This window comes from Rattus rattus, chromosome 5 (assembly GCF_011064425.1).
Source record: "Rattus rattus isolate New Zealand chromosome 5, Rrattus_CSIRO_v1, whole genome shotgun sequence".
NCBI lineage: Eukaryota > Metazoa > Chordata > Mammalia > Rodentia > Muridae > Rattus > Rattus rattus.
In genome coordinates this window covers 104,070,781-104,095,932 of record NC_046158.1, presented here as the reverse complement: position 1 = coordinate 104,095,932, position 25,152 = coordinate 104,070,781, and the positions used below count along the sequence as shown (strand labels likewise).

At 43.0% G+C, this 25,152-nt stretch overlaps 1 protein-coding gene across 1 annotated transcript in view; it reads left to right on the top strand.

The window, feature by feature from the left end:
• Window positions 1-24,936, top strand: part of Secisbp2l (SECIS binding protein 2 like) — a 43,595-nt gene extending 18,659 nt beyond the window's left edge. Inside the window, exons 8-18 of the mRNA XM_032904122.1 lie at window positions 2,354-2,488; window positions 4,221-4,301; window positions 4,899-5,066; window positions 5,196-5,337; window positions 8,743-8,909; window positions 9,845-9,977; window positions 11,346-11,508; window positions 14,106-14,326; window positions 15,490-15,644; window positions 17,441-17,660; window positions 21,014-24,936. Coding sequence (XP_032760013.1) covers window positions 2,354-2,488; window positions 4,221-4,301; window positions 4,899-5,066; window positions 5,196-5,337; window positions 8,743-8,909; window positions 9,845-9,977; window positions 11,346-11,508; window positions 14,106-14,326; window positions 15,490-15,644; window positions 17,441-17,660; window positions 21,014-21,663 — 2,235 coding nt within the window. The 3' untranslated portion in view covers window positions 21,664-24,936. The remainder of the gene's footprint in view (window positions 1-2,353; window positions 2,489-4,220; window positions 4,302-4,898; window positions 5,067-5,195; window positions 5,338-8,742; window positions 8,910-9,844; window positions 9,978-11,345; window positions 11,509-14,105; window positions 14,327-15,489; window positions 15,645-17,440; window positions 17,661-21,013) is intronic.
• Window positions 24,937-25,152: the final 216 nt, after the last annotated feature.

Sequence of the window (25,152 nt, the reverse complement as noted above, 5' to 3'; positions counted from 1 at the left end):
CACCACATCTGGTACCTTTAAAAGTGGATTCTGATAATCAAACCCAGGTCCTCATGCGAGACAGGCAAGTACTTTACTGCCTGAGCCCTTCCCACAGCTCCAGGTCCCACCTCTTGGAAGTTCCACACCTCTTAGTGGTGCCAAATCTTCCAGGAATCAAGGTCTAAACAGGATCACTTGAGGGAGACAATATTCAGATGAACATGATAGTTAGATTTTCAAAAGGTTTTGATGTAGTTGTGCATCTTGGTGTTTTTTAGTTACTTGTGTAAACTTGTTTCAGCGTGTCTTTGCTTACTCTGATGCTTGTCTGTTTCTTTTTACCTTGATTTATTTTGAGGTCAAGTCTCAGTGTATTGTCTAGGCAGGCCTTGACCTTTAGTCTCCTTCCTCAGCCTCCCAGAACTGGGGTTACAAGTATGCCATCATTGAATCTTGATTTTATTCCTCACCGCCCCCCTCCCGCCCCTGTCTCTCTTTATCCCTCTGTTTTATTCCTTATACCTGTTTCTTTATTTTGAAGCAGAGTCCCGCCCTGTAGCTGTGTCTAGCTTGAAACTACCTATGTAGACCAGGCTATCTTTGAACTTGGTGATGCCGCTGCTTCTTGAATTTCCAGACTACCGTGTCTCAGCAGCAGACTTAGAAGAACTGACGGAAGCACTCAGTTATGAGATTATTGGTTTACTCAGGCTGTTGGAAAATCTGGTTCTCAGGAACCTTGTTGAAACTGTTAGTTTGGAAGTTCTAAGTTACTGGCATTTTTCCTTTTCTCTCTCTCTTCCCTCCCCCGCTCCCTCTCTTTTTTGGTGATTGGGTCTTTCTGTGTAGCCTTGACTGGCATGAACTCACTCTGTAGACCAGGCTGGCCTCAAACTCATGAGATCTGTCTGTTTCTGCCTCATGTATGAGTTCCATGTCTGACAGACCTAATACTTCTTAGCTCCACATAAAACAATCAAGTTGCATTTGCTTTTACAGAAACACTGTTGAGTAGTTTTGATCCAGCAGTACATATACACTAACTGGTTCACAGTGGCAGGCATGACAATAGGCTAGGTGCAGGGCTCTGCTTGTGATTTCAGAAGCTATGTCCTTGATTTGCCCTCATGCCTGCCTCACATCGTTTGGTGTTAGGGTTATGAGGTAGGTGTCAATGGAGAGGGGCGTCTTAAATCTCTTTATTCCTTCTGAGGGGTGTTTGGTGTCAGCTAACATCTCTTCTTAAGAGAGAATTTGAACACATGCTTTTTCTTTACCCTCTGACAGTGAAGTATTTTCTGGCTTATTAGTAAAATGTCTCATCTGATTACCATAGAAAGTGCCATTGACTTGGTGCTTGTGAGCAGAAGGGTTTAGTGTTCCAGGGTCGGGTACAGGAAGGGCAGCTGGCTGGTGAAGAAGTGTCTGCCGAAGGCCTGCTTCTTGGTTCTTACTTTCAACGTTGCCCTTAAGTAGAAGAGCAGCTGAGGTTCTTTGGATCTTTTTATAGCTTCATAAATCTCATCCATGATGCTCTGCTCTCTGACCTGATCACTTCCCAGAGCCTGTCTCCCAGGACTTAGGATCTCTACACAAGGATGTCGGGGAGATACAAACAGCTCCTGTAACAGGATAATAGGACTTCATGTGACTAGATAACGTTCTGTCTCTTTAACCCTTCTTCTTCCCCCTCCTCCCCCTACTCCTTTCCCCTCCCTTTTTCTTTGCTCGAGTGTGCATGCTGGGTGGGGGTATGTTTGTTTCATTTCTGACTGAGGATCTTGCCTTGTACTTCAGCTACTACCGCCATTCTTCATATCGTAACCCTGGTTGGCCCCGACTGTACAGTCCTGCCTCTTCTGCTGTAGTGTTGGGGTTATATAGACTCTGCCACCTTTCTTCTTCAGCCTTTCAACTTTGCCTTGAAGGCAGAGTTCTTACTGAAGAGTTTTCTCTAGGGCTGCTTTTTAGGCCAGACTGGCCAAGGATAACCTGGAGGTTTTGGTCTCCTATGTCTACTTGTCTGTGTGATCTTTTCACTGTTGGCCCTTCCCAGTCAGCTGGTTCTCTAGAGATGATTCAGGTGATTAGTTTACTAGCCACGCGTACCTCATGGCCAGCTAATGAGTACTCTGCTGTGTGGCGGACGTCACCGTTAGCCGGAAGGACTGTTCACCACCTGGAGGACCTTAGGCATGTCAGGCTTTGGCTCCTAGAAGTGATGCTGGTAAAAGTGTTCAGCTTCTGGGCAGAGAAAAGCCATACAGTGTCGTGTCTCATCAGACGCTTTAACTGTTGAAGGTAAGTTACGCACTTTGTAAAGTGCTGTGTTTCATGAGACAGTTAATGGGAATAGTAGTTTCTTTCTCAGGTTGGATTCAGATGCCGAGGACACAGTACTTCCTCAGAAAGAAGACAGAATTTGCAAAAAAGACAAGACAATAAGCACTTAAACTCTACTCAGTCTCACAGAAGTGACCCAAATTCTGAGTCTTTATATTTTGAGGTAATTTTCAAATTTTATTTATAAACTATTCTAAAAAACTCTTCATTAAAAATGAATTTGGTGATTGTGTTATAAATGCTGTATTTTCATGTGTCAGCAGGTTACCCTGTTAAATTATAAGTAACATGATACACTGACTCATCGTTTAACGTTTTACTGATTCTTTGTGAATTTCACATCATGACCCCTAACCCCACTCATCTCCCCATCCCTTCATACCTATCCTCTGCCTTTGCAACCTCCCCCCAAAATAAAATAAGATAGGAAAAGTCCCGTCTTGTCATGGAAGCAGTAGTGTGTCATGGTGCGTCACAGTGCGTCACAGTGTGTCACTGTGTCATGCAGTGTACCTTTTGTCTACACTCCTTTGCTTGCACATGTTCATTGCAGTGAGCCATTTTTCCAGTTAGAGGCTTCTGGCTTCTGCTGTATTACCACCCAGACGCCCCTCACATATCCTGTTGTTGCCCTGTACCATGGTGGTCATGCAGCTTTGGATCTGTCGGACCAACCCTTTCATGAGCTCCGGCAGATCGTAGGTAGTCACTCGGAGCCCTAGATCTGGGCCCGGGACGTAACTGAGCTGGTAGCCTGCCAACTCTCGACCATGTTTCTTTGTTTACTGTGGGTTCTGTTTGTTTGCATATGGAAGTCAGAGGACAACCTCAGGTCTTGCCCCTCAGACACCATCCACTTTGATTTTTTTGACAAACGGTTCTTCATTAGCCTGGAGGTTGGTGATAAAGTGAGGCAGGCTGGCTGGTGAGCCTCATGGATCTGCCTGTCTTCACTTCGCAGCACTGGGATCCATCTCCATGCCTGCCCTACGCAGCTGCTGTTACTTAGGGTCTGGGAATTGAACAGCTCCTCATGCTTCCAAAGTTAGCACTTTCCCAGCTCTCAGGACGTTTAAGCATAGTCTTCTCTCTGTTCTCAGATACGGGGCTTTGGGCAGAGTCCGTGGTCTTGGATTGGCCGTCTTTGTCTTTACTACTTGCCGACTTATGCAAGTTGAACATTTTTGTGATTGATAGAATGTTACTTCTTTCTTTCAACAAAAGTTAATTTTAGTCTCAGAAGTTTAAATATAAATATGACAGTTTAATTATAGACCACTTGTATGATTGTTTCCATTCAATCAGAAGGATATTGACTAAGAGGTTAATTTGAATAAAAACATTTTAAACATTATTCTTAAGATGGTATGTATGAGGGAATGGAATAAATTTAAAAATGACTACTAACCTGTTTAAAATCTTCTCCATTATCTGAATGTGATAAAGTCCATTTGAATTCTTTGCAGTTACCTATCTTAGGATAAACTTAGTCTAAAAATAAAAAAGTAGTTACAGAAATCTAAAGGACGGATGCATGTGGACATGACTTCATGCTTAAGTAAATAGGTTTAGCATGGCAGAAATAAAATGTCCTTTTTAAGGGTGATTTAGAGTAGCTCAACAGTGGGATGCAAATGTGCATTGTTTCCCTACCTTTGAGAGCTGTCATGTAACAGTGAGGAAAGTTCCTGTGCTGGGGACGTCGCTCATTGATACAGTGGTTACCTGGCATAAGTAAGGCCCTGGGTTTGATCCCCAGCAAACACATATGTGTGCATGTGTATGAGCACACACACCACGCACCCACACAGACATGAAGGCATGTACACACTCTCACACACCCCTTTGTAGGGTTAGCACTGAACATTTTCACTGACAAAGTGAAACTATTTCAGGATGAAGATGGGTTTCAAGAACTAAGTGAGAATGGAAATTCTAAAGATGAGACTATTCAACAGAAACTTTCTTCAAAAGTAGTGAGTAACCCCTTTCAAAATTATAAGAAAAACAGAACACCTTTTCAACTTGGGCTATACCGCAAGGAATCTTGGGGTGGTATAAAGGGTGTAGGGCGGCGTGGTGTGTTGGGCAGTATGCTCACTGCGTGCTTGCAGCACTCCCTTAGATCCACTGTGTGTGTGTGTGTGTGTGTGTGTGTGTATGTGTGCACAGAGTGCTTGGGGAGGACGGACGGAGGACACTTGCATGAGCTGTTTCTCTCAGGTTTCCATCTTGGCAGCAAACTCTTGTACCTTTTGAGCCTTAATGTTTCTTTTCCTAAACAAAAGTAGTTTTGGGGACGTCGGCAGTTCTCTTATTAGATGAGGAAACCTTAAATGCTCTTATACCACATACATTCTGTATGCAAACTTCCCTAGACGAGCATCACCTGTTATGTTCAGTTTGTCCCTTTGTCTCCTATTCCTAAATGGGCCTCCTGCTTACCCTGTTCTTTATGATCCTGAGTCCTCTTGAGTCTCCTTTCGTCCTGCAGTCTGCCTCAGTCTGCATTGTCTTTCTTCACTGTTGACTTCTGTGAAATGACTAACAGATGTGTTTCTCCTGTTTCATAGTTGGATGACCTACCTGAGAACTCACCCATCAATATAGTTCAGACTCCGATCCCCATTACCACCTCAGTTCCTAAACGAGCTAAGAGTCAGAAGAAAAAGGCCTTAGCTGCAGCCCTTGCCACAGCACAGGAATACTCAGAAATAAGTATGGAGCAAAAAAAGTTGCAGGTATAAGTAATTTCTGCACAGTTGTGCTTGTCTGTGATTGTGTTGGGATGGATGGGAGTACCAGTGTAATTACAATTCGTCAGACTTTCCCAGTCACAAAAAATGAACCCTTTCTTATCCATCTCTTAGGAAGCTCTATCAAAAGCAGCTGGAAAAAAGAATAAAACCCCAGTGCAGCTGGATTTAGGGGATATGCTGGCTGCTCTGGAGAAGCAACAGCAGGCAATGAAAGCCCGTCAGATCACCAACACCAGACCGCTGGCACATCCAGGTGATGCCTTAGTTCACTGCAGCCTCTGGGTCTAGCTACACTTTTCCCTACTCTTTACGTGGTCCCTACCCCCAAAGAGAGTCTGTGGTGCCCATGTTGTGTTGAGCAAGTTGATGTCAGAGAACAGATTCCAGGACTCTGTCTCCATCAGTCCTGCACCAGTACTGAGGGTCAGCTGAACTCAGGTTGTCACACTTGTGGTACGGACACTTAGCTGCTGAGCCCTCTTTCCCTGGCCCCATTCTTATTAGGCTTATTTGTTTGTTTTATTTTGTTTGCTTTTCTTCTTCAAGGGTTAAAGTAAAAAAATCAGAGGATAAGAATGACAAGTGTTGATAGCTTTATATGTGTGAATGAGACACTGATCTGGCTTCCCGCAGTCTAACCAGATATAAGGTTCAGTGTTCGATCCCCCGCCTTTTCTTCTAGAGGACTAGGTATAGCACAAAAGAGGGCAGGGCACCATTTGAAAGCACGAATGCTGAGAAGCAGAATTGTCTCGTGTTCTGTTCCCAGATGGTCCCAGCCCAGGACTGTTGAGTAGGTCAAAGATAGGAATGGGTGGCAGCGTCTGTGCAGGATGCCGAAACCTGTGGCTGCTCCTCACTTGGTGGAAACCCCTGCTGTGAGGAACTTGGTAGAGGTGACAGTGAGTGCACAGTAGCAAGCTCCTGCGATGGATGGAAGCGGTTCTGCAGCTCAGAGCTGAGGCTGCAGTCAGGCTGCTGGGGTTAGAAGCCGCTCTTTGAAGTGTTTCTTTAGGAAGATACTTATCTTCCCATCTTTTAGTTCTTTGTGTTAAATTGGAGTAGTGATAGTGCATAATCATGGTTGCTGGGGGGATGAGATGATAAATGCAAAGTGTTCAGAAACTGGGTCAAACTAGTGCATATTGTTACAAAGAGGAGGTTGTTTACCTGTGACCGTTGAGACTTGGTTAGGATTTTTGTTATTGTTAATTGCTGTCTTTCTTTTGTGAGACAAGGCTGAAGTAATCCCACTGCCTTGGTTTCCCAAATGCAGAAACTACTGGTGAGCCACCATGCCCAGATATCTGTCATTTTAACAGTTTATTTTTCTTTAGTTGCTGGGAACTAAACCCAGGGCCTTGTGCTTGGCTAGGCAAACACTTTACCATTGAACTAAATCTCCAACCTTTTTCTAATGCTTGAATCTGAGGTGTTTGAATAGGAGATAAACTTCTGCCACTGAACTACATCTCAGTTTTACAGCTGTGATTGAGTTAATAAAAGTAATGTTAAATAAATATAGTATCAGTGTATAAAATGTGCAGTCGGAGCATTGGGATTATGGGGAAGATGAAGACAGACCTACTCAGAAAACACATACCTGGCTCAGCTTCGAGCTGACCCACGAGTAAGAGCTTACTCTTGCAGAAGACCTGGCTTTAGTTTCCAGCACTCAAGTGGCAGCTCACAGCCATTCACAACTTCTGTTCCAGGGCACCTGATGCCCTTCAGCAGGCATCCACATGGTGCACGTTTATCCATGTGTCTGGGTAAAACGTTATCCACTGCTGAATGAACTGGCTCTCAGGAGACAGCTATGCTAGGCTCCTGTCTGCAAGCATAGCAGAGTCATTAATAGCATCAGGGCTTAGCTTTTAGATAGATGGGTCTCAAGTTGAGCCAGTCATTGGTTGTCTTGTAGGAGAATAGACACACATAAATACATGATCAACAGTGGTGTCTTAGGAGACATACATCAAGTTCTGTGAGCCTGTAGAAGACAGTGGTTTATGGCAGTCGATGAAGAGAAATAAAGGTCACAAGTCATGGAAGGCAGTGTTTAACTGGACCTTGAAGAATGAGTTGGGTTCTTGGCATATAGAAATGAGACTCCCTTTTGTTCCCAGTCTTTATTTGAAAGTATTGAATAGAATGAAGGTATTAGGAAACATAAGAAAAGAATGGGAGTGAACATTTGCAAGGACCTGACGGAGCATGGAGTAGTAGGCTGTAGAAATAGGTCGAAGACAAGTGCAGGGTGTTGGAGAGATGGCTCCATCAGTGAAGTTATTTCCACATGAGCTTGAGGACCTGAGTGTGGATCTCTAGTACTGTGTAAAAGCCAGGCAATGCACACTGTAATCCCAGTGTGAGAGACACAGAGACCAGCAGATTCAGCATATTATCTAGCTAGTGCAGCTGAATTGGTGAGAGAACATGTCTTAAAACTAGGATTGACAGTGATTGGGAAGACACACAGCACCAACATCTGGCTTCACATGGGTATGGACACATGTGCAGGCACACCCTCACACACATACTGTACCTGCGCTCTCTGGCTTAGTGAAGAGTGCTATGAGGATACCACAGTGACCTAAGGAGAGTTGACAGTGGCCTTGGACGTGAAATGCTAGCGGCGGAGGCCCTGGTGGTCCCATTTGTCATGTGTTTATACATGTGTAGTTCAGGTTAGAAGTCATTTAGAATGAAGGAGAAGCCCTTGGAGTGACCAGGTTTCCGTAATAAAAGGAAGAGGAGCCAGACAAATAAATATGAATGAATGAATGATGTTAGAAGAGGCCTGGGGAGAAGTTTTGAAGGTTGGGAAATTGTATTTGGCAACTGCAAAGTTCTGTTGGGTCTTTTCAGTATACTTACAAGAGAGTGGATAAGGCCAAGGCCAGATGGTAGTGGTTTGGAAAACAAAGGGGTTAGAATGGTACCGAGAAGTTTTACTGGGAAAAGGGAGCAGTAAGAGCACTGTAGGCTGAAGCAGGCCAGTTACAGGACTAGGCTTTGGGTTTGCCTCCCAAGCCAGCTTTTCTTTCAGACAGGGGTGGGAGGGGGGCAATCAAAGAAAAGGGACAGAACAAGTCCCAGAGGAATTAAAGTGGCATTAGGAACTGAGGTGGTTAGTAGGCCTTGGACAGGAGGAAGGATGTCTGTCCCTTCCTTTTGGACTTTTTTTCTTTTGTAATTTGGGCAGTGTCTTCTCAAGGAAATGACAAACAAGCTGCCAGAGTGGAGGGGTGAGATTCGGAGGGTTAGAGACGCTAAAGGATCAGGGCTGGAGTGAGGTCTGAACGGGGTGTAGGTAGCAGGTGCTGGGTAGCAGGACAGTCCTCGTTCCTCCTGACACTGGGCTGAGCAGAGGAGCCAGAGGCTGCACAAGTGTGAGTAAGGGTGAGGAGCACTCAGGTGGACCAGGCTGTCTGGAAGCTGTCCAGGTGTCCAGCTGACTTGAGAACTCTAGGTTGACTGACTGAAGCCCCGGAAGGAAGCTGTGTCTGAGCAGTGCTGCCAGCCTGTCATCATGCTGTCTTTTCTGTCTGTTGCCATGGGAAGAGAATCTCTGTGTTTTTGAGGATTTATCGAGATTGTCAGCACGTGGGCATTTGGCTGCAATAGTGACTCTAACGCTTGAGTCTGTTTTCAGTTGTCACCACAGGCACTTTTCACACTAAAGACTCTAACAGAAAAACCCTGACCAGAAGTCAGCCGTGCTTGACATCCTTTAATTCTCTGGACATTACTTCCTCTAAAGCAAAAAAGGGAAAAGAGAAGGAAATTGCAAAGCTGAAACGACCCACAGCGCTGAAAAAGGTAACCCAGAGTCTGGAGATGTTTCTTTTATAGGGTAATTAAAGGTTTTCTTTTTTATTTCTTTGCAAAATTAGTTGCGTTTTAGGAAGTAGAAATCATAATATATTTATACATATGGCTATATGTGACTGGTTAATTCAAAACCAATATTGTATGTCAGTCTTCTTGTATGTAAGAAGGTCCTGCAAAGTGAATTTTTCTATAATGTTTGAAAAAGCATTAGACCCTCCTTAGGAATAAGTTCAGATCGTTTTTCCTTTGCATTTTTTCTCTTCTGTGTATTTGTGTGTGCAAGCATGTGTGGGCATGCTTGTATGGGGGCCTGCGTGTAGAAGTCTAATTCTATCCAGAGTTTTCTCAGTTGCGTGACTCTATTCTCCCACGGCCTCATGCATCTCTGCCTCCTGGCCAGCTAGCCTGGACCTTAGTAACTTCAGGGTGGAGGAGAGCACCTCGAGGCCCACCTTTTCGCCTTCATCTTACTTGCCTGTAAATTGATAATGGTATCAGCTTTGGCTCATTATTAGAGGGTCAGAATGAATTAATCCATGTCTGAATAATTGACTACTGTAGAGTGTGAGGCACACAAACTGTAGGAGCCAGATTTGGAACTCCTACTTGGTCACCTGGGATTTAAGGTCGTGCCTTATTTTCTTGTTTGCATCAGCATCCTGCTTCTCTCGATTTGAAGATGGAGATAGATGACGTGAGTTTGATTGTGACTATTAGCACTCTCCCTATATTCTCTGTACAGCATTCTATTCAACTTAGTTTTTAAAATAGGTCACCTTTTTACAGGTCACCTGCTGTGTAGCCAGGTAACACAGCCAACTGAGATCCTCACGGCTGTGCCTGTGTTTTAGTGTAACAGGAAGAGTTTATTGAACTTATTTGAAGAGTGATTGGTAATTAAAGGATGATGTGATGGCTTTCAGGTTATTTTGAAAGAAAGAGAGGAGAAGAAAGGACGTCTGACGGTGGAACATAGTGTTTTGGGAGCCGAAGAACTGACGGAGACGCATTTGGACCTAGCCAATGACTTACCTCAGGAGACTGTCTCCCAGGAAGGTGAGGATGCCTGGCTGTGCCTTGAGTAGAAGTTGCACACGGCATTTTTTTTTTTTTTTTTTTTTCCGGAGCTGGGGACCGAACCCAGGGCCTTGCGCTTGCTAGGCAAGTGCTCTACCGCTGAGCTAAATCCCCAACCCCTGCACACGGCATTTTATGCATGTTGGTTTATGTGGTTTCTTTTGAAGGCAGATGGCTGAAAGGATGGGCAGTGTTCCATAGCAGGCCTCTGGCAATTCGGAGGTTTAGATCATCAACTTGAACGTCTCATACATTAGGATCTTCCCCGTGCCTGGGACTCCTGGGATGCAAAAAGAGTTCTTATCATCTTTTACATAGAGAACACTATATATTGTTTATTTTTTCACAGGACTATTTTAAAAACACGTTTATTGATTTCTTGCTTGGGGGCGGGACTAATATTTAAGGCACAAGGAATAGAGAACTGCAAAACAGAGCAAAGATTTTATTCATATCCAGCACATGTGATTCCAGCAGATAGGTTCTGTCTGGTGCAACAGGTAGCCACACAGCGTTTTGCAGCAAGGTAAATCTGATTTGCTCAGATCTCAACCAGGAATCTTTCCGTGCTTTAGGAAAGTTGAGTTATTCCCAAGTATTGTTTATCTAGGACATACTTTCCTGCAGTTCCCCTTTATTCTCATTATGATTCTCCTTAGATTAATGTATGTCCATTCATCCATTCATCCCTCTGATGTTGATTTAATAGTTTATTCAGTAAGTGATAGAAGTAAGATTGGAAAACCAATGATCCCAGGCCAATATGGTGGGTACACAGCATGACTGTGTAACTGTCTAACTATTGGACGGGATATACAAACTTACTGCATTTTCCCATTGAAGACAAGCAGTAACTGAGGAAGAAGCAGTAGACTTGAGAGTTTGTATCTAGATGTATGACTGCCTGAGCAAAGATGAAAGGCCAGAGAAGTAGTTGGGGTTAGGGAGAGTCAGGAGAGAATGGATGACATAGATAGTCATTGACAATACCAGATGGAATTAGAAAGAAAGATTTAAGAAACAGATAGCTAAGTAGAGACATGTAATAATACTATACAGAAAGGTACAAATTCCTGGGCATACGTGTTGTAGAAAATTTTGCTTCCTCATCTCCTCTGTGGAAACTTCTAAGCTGTGCTTAGATTTTTCTTGGGCATGGTGTAATAGTAGTAGTTTATTTTGTTTATAAGAAATAATACTTTATGATGGAAACATGCCTGACTTACTAACTTCAGAGAATTAGGGGACAGCCTGAAAAATTCTGTCATCTAAACTGTGTGCGTACATCTGGAGCTTCTTAGCATTTGAAGTTTCCAGGTTCTTCCCTTTCACCTTGCATCTCCACAGATACTGGACTGAGCATGCCCAGTGATGCTTCACTTTCTCCAGCAAGTCAGAACTCTCCATACTGTATGACACCTGTGTCGCAAGGCTCACCTGCTAGTTCTGGCATAGGTAGTCCAATGGCATCGTCAACGATAACCAAAATCCACAGCAAAAGATTTCGAGAGTAAGTTTTTTTCTCAATATCGAGGTCAAACAGTTGAAGGATCTTGGTTGTTTTGAATTCATACTGTTGTTACCATAGTAAACCCAACAAGGGATCGTGGGAGTTGTGCTGCACCTCCTCCTCTTGCTTCACTTGTGCTTCTCTCCCAGCACTCTAGTCTTTTATATTGTATGTGTATTGTGTATCATGAATATATGTATTTTATATATATGTGCATATAGAATGTAATGTTCTATGGGTTTTGCTCTCCAAATACTTATGTTTTTGCATATAATATAGCTATTTTTTTAAAGCTTACTAATCAGTTAATAACATGTAATAGGCTTCTTCAGCTTAGACCTGGATCCATCCCATAAAGCCATTTTGTTCTTGTTTGTTGTCCATTTTTGTTGTGGTAGAGATTGACTTCATGGCTTCCAGCTTCTGGTCAAATTTTTGACCACTGAGCTACACAGTTAACCCATGTGCTCGCTTTAAGCAAGTATGTTTGGTTTAAAATCGGATAATTAAGGAGTCACAAAGCAGCTATGACATATTTTAATATTCATAGACAAAGAAACATTACTTTGAAAATGACTTATGAGGGAACTCTAGAGCGAGAGCCAGTGTGGTCCGGCCGCCACTGCTCTGTTGTGCTCTAGCAGAGACCTCTCCAGGCTCTGAGGAGTAGCTAATTATATGTCAGACAGCAGATGTGGAGCAGATGAAACACAGTGAAAATAAATTGCATATGTATGAAGCGAACAGCTTGAGACAGGAAAGAAGAAAAATGTAGTTTGAATTCTTTAATTTTGAGTGTTTGTGACATTTAATCTTTCCTCAATCTGCCCATTTCTATCTTCTGAAATTATGTCATACTTGCTTAAATGTTTGCACGTAAAACATGAGATTTCCTGGACATGTTTTTGGGTCCATGTCTTCCATTGTATGAGGTAGACTGCCTGCCTCTGGTGCAGTGAGGTAAGAGTTAGGACAATGGATGGTCCACAAGTAAACTTGAGGACTGCCTTGCCCTGGAGTTAAGTGCAAACTCCCTTTGTTTTCAGACTGACATCTTCAGACGGCCTCAGTCAGTTGCTTTGTTTGGTGTAAAAGCCTTCTACCTCGAGTCTTCAGTTTACCTATTGAGTTCATCTTCTAGATTTTCAGAGCCTTTAACCAAACTTATTTTTGTGGATGGAAATGCTTTAATGGCTGAGACTTATCCAGGCTCAAAGGATCAAGTGATTTTAGTGTTCTTGGCATATTTTTAACCTTTTTTTTCTCAGCAGAATAAAACAGATTTATTGTATCAGTGGGCTGTGCAGTAAGAAATACTGTCCACCACCTAGATTTTTTTCTTCAATTTAGCACATAACGGAGTGGGTTTCATTATGGCATTTTATACATATGTACGATTCTGCTTGGTGCTCATTCATGCCCTTCTCCAGCTACCCCCACTCCCACCCCTGCCCACCTTCTGCTGCTTCACTTCCTGTCCCAAATAGTCCTCCTCTCATCTCACTTCCTTCTGTTAATCTCACTGGGTGTGGTGAGATCAGAATCTCACACCTTTGACCCCAGCACTCAGGAGACAGAAGCAGGCAGAGCTCTGAGAGTTTGAGGCTAGCCTGGTCTACAGATTGAGTGTCAGGACAGTTAGGGCTCCACAGTGAGACTCTGTCTTCAAAAATAAAAACAAACAAACATTTCCTTACCTTCTGTTTTCTTCTTCCTCTCCTAAGATCTCTTCTGCTCTTTGATGATCATTTCTACTTTCATGATGTGTACACACACACACACACACACACACACACACACACACACCCGCGCACGTAAATCTAAGTTCTTCATGAGAGAAAGCATGCAGTATTTGTCTGAGTCTGTGTTACTTCACTTAACATAATGGTCACTAGATCTGTTTTCTTGCAAATGTCTTTAGTTTATTTTTCTTGGCAGCTGAATAAAACTCCAGTATATTTTAATACATTTTCAACCATTTCATTTAGCCATTCACGTTGGAGGCCATCTCGGCTGGCTCCATTTTTCGCTATTGTGGGTAGTAGAGCAGTAAACACGGGTACACATTGATCTCTTTGGTCTATTAGAGTTCTGCAGGTTTAAGCCCAGGAGTTATGTGCTGAGCCCTGTGGACTTGTGATTTCCTTGGTGGCTCTGTCAGTTTACATCATCAGCAGGGCCAGGCACCTCTCTCCTCAGTCAGAGGATGAACTGTTACTAAGAAATTCAGAAAACTTTTGCATTTCTCTCTTACTAGAAGTACCTTAGTAATATGTATCTCAATGACATATAAAACTGTAATGTCTTAACAAGCCAGCATTCAGTTATATCTTTAGAACTAATGATTAGGAGTTCAGTACTATGTCCCAAGGCAGCTTGTCCTGGACTAAAAGCTACTTCACTGAGATTCACAAGCAAAGAGAATCAGTATGGCTGTTTTTCTGATTAGCATGTTTAGAAATTGTAGAGACTGGTGACTTGTTATAAAAATGCCTTGTTGGAGGTATTCACCCTCAAAGATATTTTCCTAATGTAAGCCTATAATTATAGGATAATAAATTAGGATGGAATTATCTACTTCTTTGCCTCTTTTACAGATATTGTAACCAGGTTCTTTCTAAAGAAATTGATGAATGTGTGACCCTCCTTCTGCAAGAACTTGTCAGTTTCCAGGAACGCATCTACCAAAAGGACCCTGTGAGAGCCAAAGCCAGACGGCGGCTGGTCATGGGGCTGCGGGAAGTCACCAAGCACATGAAGCTGAACAAGATCAAATGCGTCATCATCTCCCCAAACTGTGAGAAGATCCAGTCAAAGGGTGTGTATACTTGCTTCAGAAAGGTTTACCATGTAGGGAACATAAACCAGCCTTGCAGCTGGAGGCCGTATCTTTATCTGCAGTGTAGTTATGAAACATATTGAATATGAGAAAATGAAGTACTCATGGCTCGCCAAGTGCGACCAGACTAGAACCGGTCAGGGTTTGCGTTACTTTGCCTCTCTATAGTCTGCTCTAAAAACCTCTTCCTTTCATGACTTTTCCCACTTTAAGAACAATTAAAACAAAGGTAAAGACCTCAGCCCAGCTTAGGGTAGAGATCTGTCTTCCAGAAACCAGCGGTTACATAGTATCTTAGGGTCTTTATCACTGTGATAAAATACTGTGATCAAAACAACTTGGGGAGGAAAGGATCCATCTCACCTTACATCGTACAGTTCATCATCCAGGAAAGTCAGGACAGGAACTCAAGATGGCAAGCTGGGGGCAGGAGGGTTGCAGAGGCCATAGAGGGTGCAGCTTACTGGCTTGCTCCCGTGCCTTGCTCTGCATGACCACCAGCCCAATGGTGTCCTCAAGCACAGTGGGCTGAGCTCTCCCACATCAATCTCTAATTAAGAAAGTATGCCAGAGACTTACCCATAAACCAGTGTGTGGTGGAGGCATTTTCTTCATTGAGGTTCCTTCTTGCTAAATGACGCTAGCTGTGTCAAGTTGACATAAACCTAGCCAGCACACATAGAGAGGCTCCTGGGTAAGCTAGCACGCGAGTCTATTCTATGCTGTGTAGCCTTGTTTGACCTTGTTGGTAGAGCAGACAAATCTGGGTGTCAGGTAGCCTCGTAGACACTTGCACAGAGAAAACACCTGTAAGGCACTGTGTTATCTGTCTTCTAGGCTGTGAAAAAAAAGAATTAGCTACTTTTAACAATTTTACCTAACTTCTTCATAATAAATGTTTGTTACATTGAAACTTCATTTCTGCTATGCTAATCCCTACAGAGAAACAAAAGCACTGGGTTTGAAGGAATTTGGGATTTAATTGTGGAGAGAGACGTACGTGTGTGTGTGTGTGTGTGTGTGTGTGTGTGTGTATGTGTGTTTTACAGATCAAGTAAGATATTCTTTTTTGCAGTATTTTGTCTTTTAGCCAGGTTAGCTCCAACATGTAGGTACTGACTGGTGGCCTCTCCTTACCTTAGGTGGCCTTGATGAGGCCCTCTACAATGTCATAGCCATGGCCCGGGAGCAAGAGATTCCTTTTGTGTTTGCCCTTGGAAGGAAAGCTCTGGGACGCTGCGTGAACAAGCTGGTTCCTGTTAGTGTTGTAGGAATCTTCAATTATTTTGGTGCTGAGGTAAGAATTTAGGAGACAGGGCTGGGGATGTGGCCCAGTCAGTAAACAACCTGACTCACCTTAAGCCAGGCAAGGCTCTGTCCAGCTGTACTCACAGCACTGGGGAGCCAGAGACAAGTGGGTGTCTGTAGATCAGAAAGAGATCCTGTCTAATACAGACACTAACTGGCCCCTGAGAAACAGCTCCTCCCATTGACCTATGGTGCACCTGCATGTACACACACACACACACACACACACACACACACACACACACACACACACACACACACGAGAATAACTTAGGGGGTATACTGTCTTGCTCCTTCCTGTTAACACATGCCAGGAATAATTTAGCGACTCAAAGGAGTGGGGCCAGGACTTCTCTCTTGAATATTTTCTCCTCTTCCCTCATGTTCTTTAGTTTCTGTTTTGTCTATACCTATGTTAGTCTCAAAATCACAAATCTACACACTTGCTTTCTTTTTACTGGTTTTATTTAAATGCCTGATTTGTTATACACTACAATAAAATACAAATACTTTTTATAAATAAAATTTGCATTATTAATGGTTCGTGACAGGGCTGCTTTTCACCAGTCCTCTTCCTCTGTACAAACAAATCGTGAGTGTGTTTGATAACTAGTTACAGCACTTCACTGCCTCAGCGGTCAGCACAGTGAGCAGCATCTGTTACTGTTCCCTGCCCTCTAAGCAGCAGTGTGGCACCAAGACATTAGAAGATTTACCAGGAGTGCTGGGCATATCAGTGCACATTTTTAATCCAGTGCAGGTGAGGCAGAAGTCAGCAGATCTCTGTGCGTTCCAGCCAGGTCTACATGGTGAGTTCCAGGACAGCCCAAGCTACACAGTGAAACCCTGTCTTGAAAGAAACCAACAACAAAAACATTTACGAGGAGTAAAGTCTTTTGAGTGATGGTCTGGGAACCACCAGGCTTTGTCATATGGGTTGTCTTTTTGGTGCCCGAGGAAGTCATGACATACAGCTATTGAAATGTAGCTTTAGTACAGTGTAAATACTGGCATTTTTATTAAACATGAGAATGGCCTACATCTGGCTAGAGGACGTAATTCCTTTGGAAACTCCCATCTTCTATACCCCTGACCACTCCACACATGCTCATTCCCCCATTTCCCAACCCAAGCCAGACTATTACTGTCCCCAAACTAGCTTTCTGTTCTCTTGATTCCTGTAATTTATGATTTCACATGGCTACCCAGTCAAGGACGCCCTCTCCTTCCTAATCCTTTCTGTACCTGTCTTTCAAGTTCTTTACCAAGTGTTAGCTTCTTGAATTCCTGTTATGTCCACCATCAGATTTGATGTCTCCTTTAAAAGCTAATGTTAATCTGTCAGTTTTTAAAACAATAAACAAACAAACGGTCAAAACCCTCTGCAGCTTTTAAGCTATATCATGCACAAGATTTTGCAGAAGAGTTAATGGTCCTTTTCTCTCTGTAGTGCCAGACTAAAGGGGAGTACATTGTTGATCCTTTCAAATAGATCACAAGTGGTGTTAGACTCAGTGGCCTCAACCCTGTGAGGTTATGACCCACATGTGTGTTGAGTACATTTTTTTTTTTTTGGTTCTTTTTTTTTTTTCGGAGCTGGGGACCGAACCCAGGGCCTTGCGCTTCCTAGGTAAGCGCTCTACCACTGAGCTAAATCCCCAGCCCGTGTTGAGTACATTTTGTAAGGTTCTGTGGTTCTGCCCAAATTATATCTGGACTAAAAATGTAAGAAGCTTAATAATTAAGAAGCATTGAGTAGTCACAGAAGGATCTCTGTCTTTTTAGAGCCTGTTTAATAGATTAGTGGAGCTCACGGAGGAAGCCAGGAAGGCTTATAAGGACATGGTTGCAGCGACAGAGCAGGAGCAAGCGGAGGAGGCACTGAGGAGTGTGAAGGCCGTGCCCCACCACATGGGCCACTCGCGCAACCCCTCGGCAGCAAGCGCCATTTCTTTCTGCAGTGTTATTTCTGAACCCATTTCTGAAGTAAATGAAAAGGAATATGGTAAGTTGTCTCATACCAATTTAAATGAACTAATTCAAGTGATTAAAACCATTCTGTAAATAATCTTCTTCTAATCTACTTGATTGTTTTTATACTTTATTTTTTTCTTTGAGAGTTTGGCCTTCAACTGACTGTTGACTACTGTGATAGGAACTGGGTAAGGAAGACCTTAGTTTTAGATGTCCCTGTCTTTACCCTAAGTGCTCAGATGACTGCTGTGTGCTACCACACACAGTTTAGATGACACCAGGAAGCAAGCCCACAACTTCTTTTGCCTTAAATATTAGTTTAGACATTATTATTAAAAAGAGAATATTTCAGCTGGCAGTGGTAGTGCACACCTTTGATCCCAGCACTTTGGAGACAGAGACCAATGGATCTCTGTGAATTCCAACACCAGCCTGGTCTACATAGAGAGTTCCAGGACAACTAGGGATACATAGAGCCTGTCTCAAAAACAAAAGAGCAACAACATCAGCAGCAGCAACAGCCATATTTGGAACCGAGACCATCCTTCCAGCCCCTGAATGTAATCATGTTTGCTTTAGTCACTTGTTCCTCACTGTGAAGCAACACCATGACCAAGGCAACTCTTACAAGAGAAAGCATTCACTGGTGACTGTACCATTTTGGAGGTTTAGTCTTATTACCATCATTGTGGGGAGCAGGTTCTGGAGCAGTAGCTGAGAGCTACATCCTGATCCATAGGCAGAGAGAGAGACACAGAGACAGAGAACAGCTGGCCTGATGTGGGCTTTTAAAACTCCAAAACCCACCCCCAGTGAGGCACTGCCTTCAGCAAGGCCACCCCTAATCCTTTCCAGGTGGTGCCACTCCCTGGTGAGTAAGCATTCACATCTGTGACCTACGGGGCATTCGTATTCACACAACCAATAGGTCTAGCCGTGGTGGGCAAGACAGCAGGAGCACTGTGCAGCTGGTCACGGTGTACCCCAGCCTAGGTATAGTACCACCCCTAATTAGGGTTTTGTCTCTCCACTTCATTACCCTAATGGACGAGCCAAGGATTCCTGTGTCAGGTTGAGAATTAGTATTTCCCATTATATATCTGCTATTTTGGTTCCTTTTTCATTTTACCTCACTTAAATCTTATCTGTGACCTTATCAGGCATGTTGTTGCCTCCTGAATTTAAACTGTTAGAAATTCTTTCTTGTCTCCTTGTCTCTGCTGTAACTAAGTGCTAGGGTTGCTTTTGGTAGAGCTGAATTGTCTGCTTTTAAGACACTGTGGTGTGTGGTGTTACTGCCTGGATAGAGGTGGACATGCTTGTGCTGGAGAACTAGTTCACGCTGAAGACAGAAGGCCGAGTCGGTAACAGATGAAGCGCCAGTTTGAAAAGCACACTACAGGAGAAGTCCATGAGGCTTGGCTGAGTGGTTGTGATACGTGCTCTCTATGAGGACACACAGCAGGGAAATAGCCCAGAGACTTCTCAGAGTCTGAGCACCACATTTAAGGCTTCAAAGATGGAAGGAAGCCTTCATTTTTAACACTACCTAAGAAGCACTTAACGGCTGAACCTGTCTTAGGAGAAAGAAAAGCTGATAGGAAGAAATATAAATGAAATATAATGCTTTATTTTTCAAAATTAAGTATGTGTAATAATAACTTGTTTTAAAATTGTATTTGTCACATCTGAATGCTCTTGATAGGATGTGGCACACCTGTGTCATAGCATGTTCTGTGGTGGTCAGAGGACAGCCTTGTGGTGTCGCTTCTCCATGGTTTCCAAGGATTGAACTCAGTTTCCAGACTTGTGTTGAAAAGGCCTACCTGCCAAGTCATTTTGCCAGCCTTTAATATCTGTTTTAAAAATGTTGTTTACTGTGTGGCAACTACAAGAACACAGATATGATGGGAGTGAGGGTCTGAGGGTGGAATAGCAAACAGAGTAAGTGGTTTTGAACACTTCTGCAAAGGTGCTGTGGGCTCAGGTCAGTAGACACTTCTAGGAAGATGAGGAAGGAGTCCCTAGGGGAGGTCGTCAGGACAGTAGGAGTATATTTACAGACTGCACAGAGCAGCATACGCCAGGCCTCGCCTGTACTGTGACTTCACGGGCAGGGTACAGTGGGACCAGAAAGACAGATAAGTAAGAATCATGTCATGATGGGCTTAGAGGAGTTTAAATCTTGTCTTAAGGTTACCAATAGCCAGTTAGACAGATTTAATACCAGCTTACAAAATAAACGAGGAATATTCAGCAGAACATAAAAGACAGAAAAAGTAAGGCCCTAGTTAAGACAGCAGTGAGCAGTTGTGGTTTTTGAGCTAGTCACCAACTGCTGTCTCGTGCTTTGACACTGTGAATGACTGTTTTACTAATGAGACTGAGCATAAGAGGCGCAGGGTACATCCGTGAGGCAGCAGTGAGAATGGGAGCTCCTGTCCCATGCTGAAGCAGCTGAGGGAAGAAAAGGCTTCCTGTTAGTTTTCCCTTTCTATATAACCTGTGTCCCGACTGAAGTGCCCTAATACCATCTGCAAGTTAAATAGATATAATAGCAATAATAATATTGCTCCTATACTATGTAAATGACTGTAAGATAATTGGATCTTTTTATTTTAATAATAAACCCAGGGCAGTGGGAGAGCCACACTCATCCTGGAGTCCCAGTCCTTAAAGATGGTTTCCGTCAACACTTGTTATGTAACACATACCATGTAAACCAAATGACCTGTGGTGTAAGTCAGACTTTCCCAAACACCATTGCGTGTGTGGGAGTGACATGTGACACAAAGCCTAAGTGATGTGCTCCTCCAGACCCTTGACGTTAGAACTGTTTGTACTGGGCATCTTGGCTTCCTGTTGAATGAGGGCCCTGTGAAGTCAGCATAGCCGTAGGGGCGCAAATACCAAGGGGCAGTGCATTGACTTTCATTTGCCCATCAGTAGTTTCTCTACTTTCTGACACAGTTGTACATCTTATCTTTTTGTGGTTCATTTGAATACACATTGTTTTTTAAATATTCATTATATATAGTGTTCTATCTCATGCACACCAGAAGAAGGTATCACATCCTCTACAACGGTTGTGAGCCACCATGTGGTTGCTGGGAATTGAACTCAGGACCTCTGGAAGAGCAATCAGTGCTCCTAACCACTGAGCCATCTCTCCAGCCCAAGTACACATTGTTTTGAACATTATTCTTCCTTTATTACATTTTAAACTCATTTTAGAACAATTTAAATGTTTAATTTCCTCACTTAGTTTATGAACCAACAAATTTCTATATTCTGTCCCTGCCCCTTAATTTAGTGTTTTTAAATAAGTTCCATGACGCTGAAACAGTGTCTTTGGTACTCAAAAGATGTGCTTCCTATTTGTAGAAACTAATTGGAGAAGCATGGTGGAGACTTCAGACGGCTTGGAAACATCAGAAAGCGAGAAGGCGGTTCCCTGTAAGCACGACCCTGCTGAGAAGCCCAGCAAACTCACCCTTGACACCACCCAGGTGGCTAAGCAGCCACTGCCGCCCACAGGCAGCATCACCTCAGCACCAAGCCAGGGGAAACCCACGGTTGACAAGGATGAGCTGAAGCCAGACGACCTGGAGTGGGCCTCGCAGCAGAGCACAGAGACGGGCTCCTTGGACGGCAGCTGCCGGGATCTTTTGAATTCCTCCATCACCAGCACCACCAGCACTCTTGTCCCTGGCATGCTTGAAGAAGAGGATGATGAGGAGGAGGAGGAAGATTATACTCATGAACCCACGTCAGAAGAAGTACAGCTCAATAGTAGGATTGAGTCCTGGGTCTCCGAGACCCAGAGGACTATGGAGACGCTGCAGCTCGGCAAAGCCCTTCCTGGCTCTGAGGAAGACAGTGCAGAGCAAAGTGGAGAGGAAGCAGTGGAAATGGCCGAGGGGCTGGAGTCGGTGGTCGACAGTGAGACCTGGACTCCTGACCAGCAGCCGAAGCCCAGCAGTAGCGTGAGCAAAGAGCACCCTGATTTCAGTTCCCCTCCCCCAAGTACCTAACTCAGGAAGTGCTGGCTGCGGCCATGTACCTGACCTCCATCTCCGCATCTTCCACTGTCCAGTCACTCACTGTGTTTATAATTCCCAACAGACTTTTTATAGCTCTTATTTTGTTATGATCTCTGGCTTCGCTTTTAACAGTGTCCAAGTCAATTTCTAAGAATTGTTTAGAAAACTCAGACTTGTTTCAACTTACTTTGTAATGAAAAATAATGACTAAAGAAAGAAGACCAAATTCTAAAGAAAAACAAAAGCAAAACTAAAAAAAAAACAACAAAACAAAAAACCCAAATAAACAAAAACCTAATGGCTACTTAAGGTCATTTTACAAATTAAAGATGGAGGTTCTAAGGACCAGTGTTTGCTCGCATACCCATCTCCTTCAGGGTAATCTGTCTGTCCATGTTATGGAAGCTGCTTGTGAAGAGAGCTGGAAGTAGCATCAGGACTAAGGGCTGAGGCAGCAAGGCTGTACAGTGCTGCTGTGCGCTAAAAATGGATGCAGATTTTATTTTGTCCACCGATCATTGTAACCCGTGAAAGTTGGGATGGGCTAAAGCGGCTTGCAGGAGTTAGGTGAGCACTGGCGTGTTACCATGCTGCTCTCGTTTGTGGGAAGGGGTAGATGTCTGGAAGAGCAAACAGTCACCATGGTGGGACTTGCCAGGTTCAGTCTAACACTTGCCTTTTACCTCAGGAATGCTCTTGTACATAGTATGTAAAGCTAGGCAAGCTCTGACAGGCGAGCAGAGCGCAGGTTTATACCAGGGCAGCACTTCCCTGCAGACACCAGAAGCAAGGCTGTCCTGCTGTGCACTGATGCTAGCATTTGCTGTAGGACCCTCTTGGTTTGAGGTGTGGCTGTTTGCATATTCAGATGCGTCCATATTGGAAATCATTTCATCTGTTTTTTAAACATACATTTCTACACCTTCCTCAGAGCAAAAACCACAGTTACAGGAAGTCAGGGAAAGAATTTTGCACAGTCTGTGACATGTTCAGGGAAGGCTTGAAAGAAGCTGTAGAAGAAGAGGGAAGGTTATTCTAATTGTGCTGATCCTCCAGATGATTTATCATATACAGATATGTGCAGAAATTAATTGTATTCATAATTATTTATCTCTGTCCTTCTCTAGGCATGTGTGTGTGTGCTTGGGAGAATCTTAACTGAGTGAGCTGTTTTGTTTGCTGTCCAGCCACCACCCGGGTTCTGTTGTCCTCACACGTGTGTGTGAGGTGGGAGAATCCTGCTTCACCCACTCCTTGTCTTCCATCGCCTCCTCCCTCACTCCCCAGCTCCCAGCACACAGATGGACACATGAGCGTCCTGCCTACAGGCTCCCAGGAGCAGGCAGCAGCAAGGGGTGCTCTCCTCCCATGCTTCTGTGGGGCAGGACTCTGCCTCCCAGAGGCAGAAGAGAAAAGTTAGAGGAAGTCTTTACTGAAATGATTGGGACCTACTGTGATCGTTCCAAGTTTTATAATGCTGGCATTTAATGCTAGAGAGATGAGATTCTTGGCTGATGTTATAGTTTTTGTTAATTGTGAAAGTTTAGGAGCACTGCTCTATAAAAAATGTCAGTCTGTCAACCTAATTAGTGTGCTAAAGAGGACAGTAGTGCACCGTCCAGTCTAGACTGCTGTCTAGTATAGACTTTAGGCACTAAGTATCTGATAGTTCAGTTAGACGTAAGGAATGACGCCAACGTGAGTGGATTGACAGGCTGATTCTTACTGTCTGCATATTTGGAAGCCTTAACTTGTTTAAAGAGATGATGGAGGTTTGAATGACTGACAGTGTTGAAAGCAGACTTGCAAACTTCCTACTTTTTGTGGTCTTATTTCTGCTTGATGTCAGTGGTTCAGATAGCTCTTGATCTTGAGTTATTGGCTTTTCAAAGTTTCTTGTATTTTATTCTCTTCTGGGTGCAAATCATCATTTTAGATTTTTGAATGTACCAAAAGAGAAGCTGAGAAAATCTTCAGAACACCAGTAACTTATTTTTGCCATAGTTTTAGAAATTCACTGGGTGCCTGCTTACAGGCAGTGGCTTTCCTGCCACAAATCCAAGGGACCACAGACTTCATATGGGGAACTGGTCACTTCTAGAGGACATCCCAAAATTTATCAAAGGGAGTGCTACCACGCTGAGAGTATCCTTAAATACGCATCAGTAATGTCTATAATTTGTTTCCTTTGGATAAATTGGGGGGGGGTATTTGTGTATTGAGTTCCAGGCTTTAGAGGAGGTACGAGAAATAGGAAAGTTTTATTTTTGGAAGTAGGTATGACTCTCATTGGAGCCGTAGAAATAAATCTAATGGTAAGAATAAGAGTTTATTGGCACAAGAAGTAGAAACTGAATTTCTTTTTTAGTGTGTAGATGTAGTTTTACTGGCAATAATTAGTGTTAGGTTTCTATCAGTCCATGAATTACAGTATAAATCATCCCCTGCTTAGACCTGGTAGGCCTGTTTGTTGTAACTCTTACTCCTTAAAGACAGGTATTCATAATAGCTTAAGTTTTTGGTTTTAATCTTTGTAAATGATGTAATATAATTTCTTTTGACTAAACATGGAAAATAACGTGTGTTATACATTGAAAAGTTTTTACAGGCTTTGACTGGAATCATTTTTGAAGAGACGGTATTTTATATGCTTCCAGTATTTGGAAAAGAATTAGTCAAAAGGAATTCAAATAATTTAAATATTGACAAATTAATATCCAAGTAACATACTTGTGTGATTTTTTTAATAACCTGGGGAAGTGGGGGTGGGGTGGGAATTACAATGTGCAAATAAAGAGCGGTCTTTGCATTCATTTTTGACTCTTAATACAGAACTGCTAAATCGTACGTAACACATTGTTACTTTAATGTATGTATAAAGTATTACCGTTTGTAAAGCTGCTGTTTGCTTAAGAAATTATCATGTAAGTATTTTCTGTACATTGTGCCAACAGATTAGAACATTAATTTAATTCGCTGAAAGCTTATCTTTTTATTTAAATTTTTTGTGGAATATTTTATTTGCAAGCATCTTTCCATCTCCCTTGTTCCTTTCAACCTTTGTACACATCATAGATTCTGTTGAATCTAAAGCTGACCCCTGGTTAATGATAGCATTTAAACTTTGTTGGCACAACACACCTTAAAAGTATTTGTATTGTTTTGTAATTTAATTTCTAAATATACCACCTGAATTTATAATTTAATGTCTTAATTGTAATGCTCTAATAAAAACTAGCAAAATTAATGGATTATACCAAGAAAGAGTTTCTGTGTTCTTTTTCTGTGTGAAGGATGTTACCTCATATTCAGAGGTTCTAACAGCCTTTTTGTACTATGTAAGTACTAGTGGGGTCATCTGTGCTAATTAAGTGATTTTTGAAATGCATCCTGATGTCACCTGACCTGCTGTGTTCCTTGCACTCACCCGGCTTTGCCAAGATCCTCATACAGGAGCTAATAGCAGTCCTGGAGTGGCCA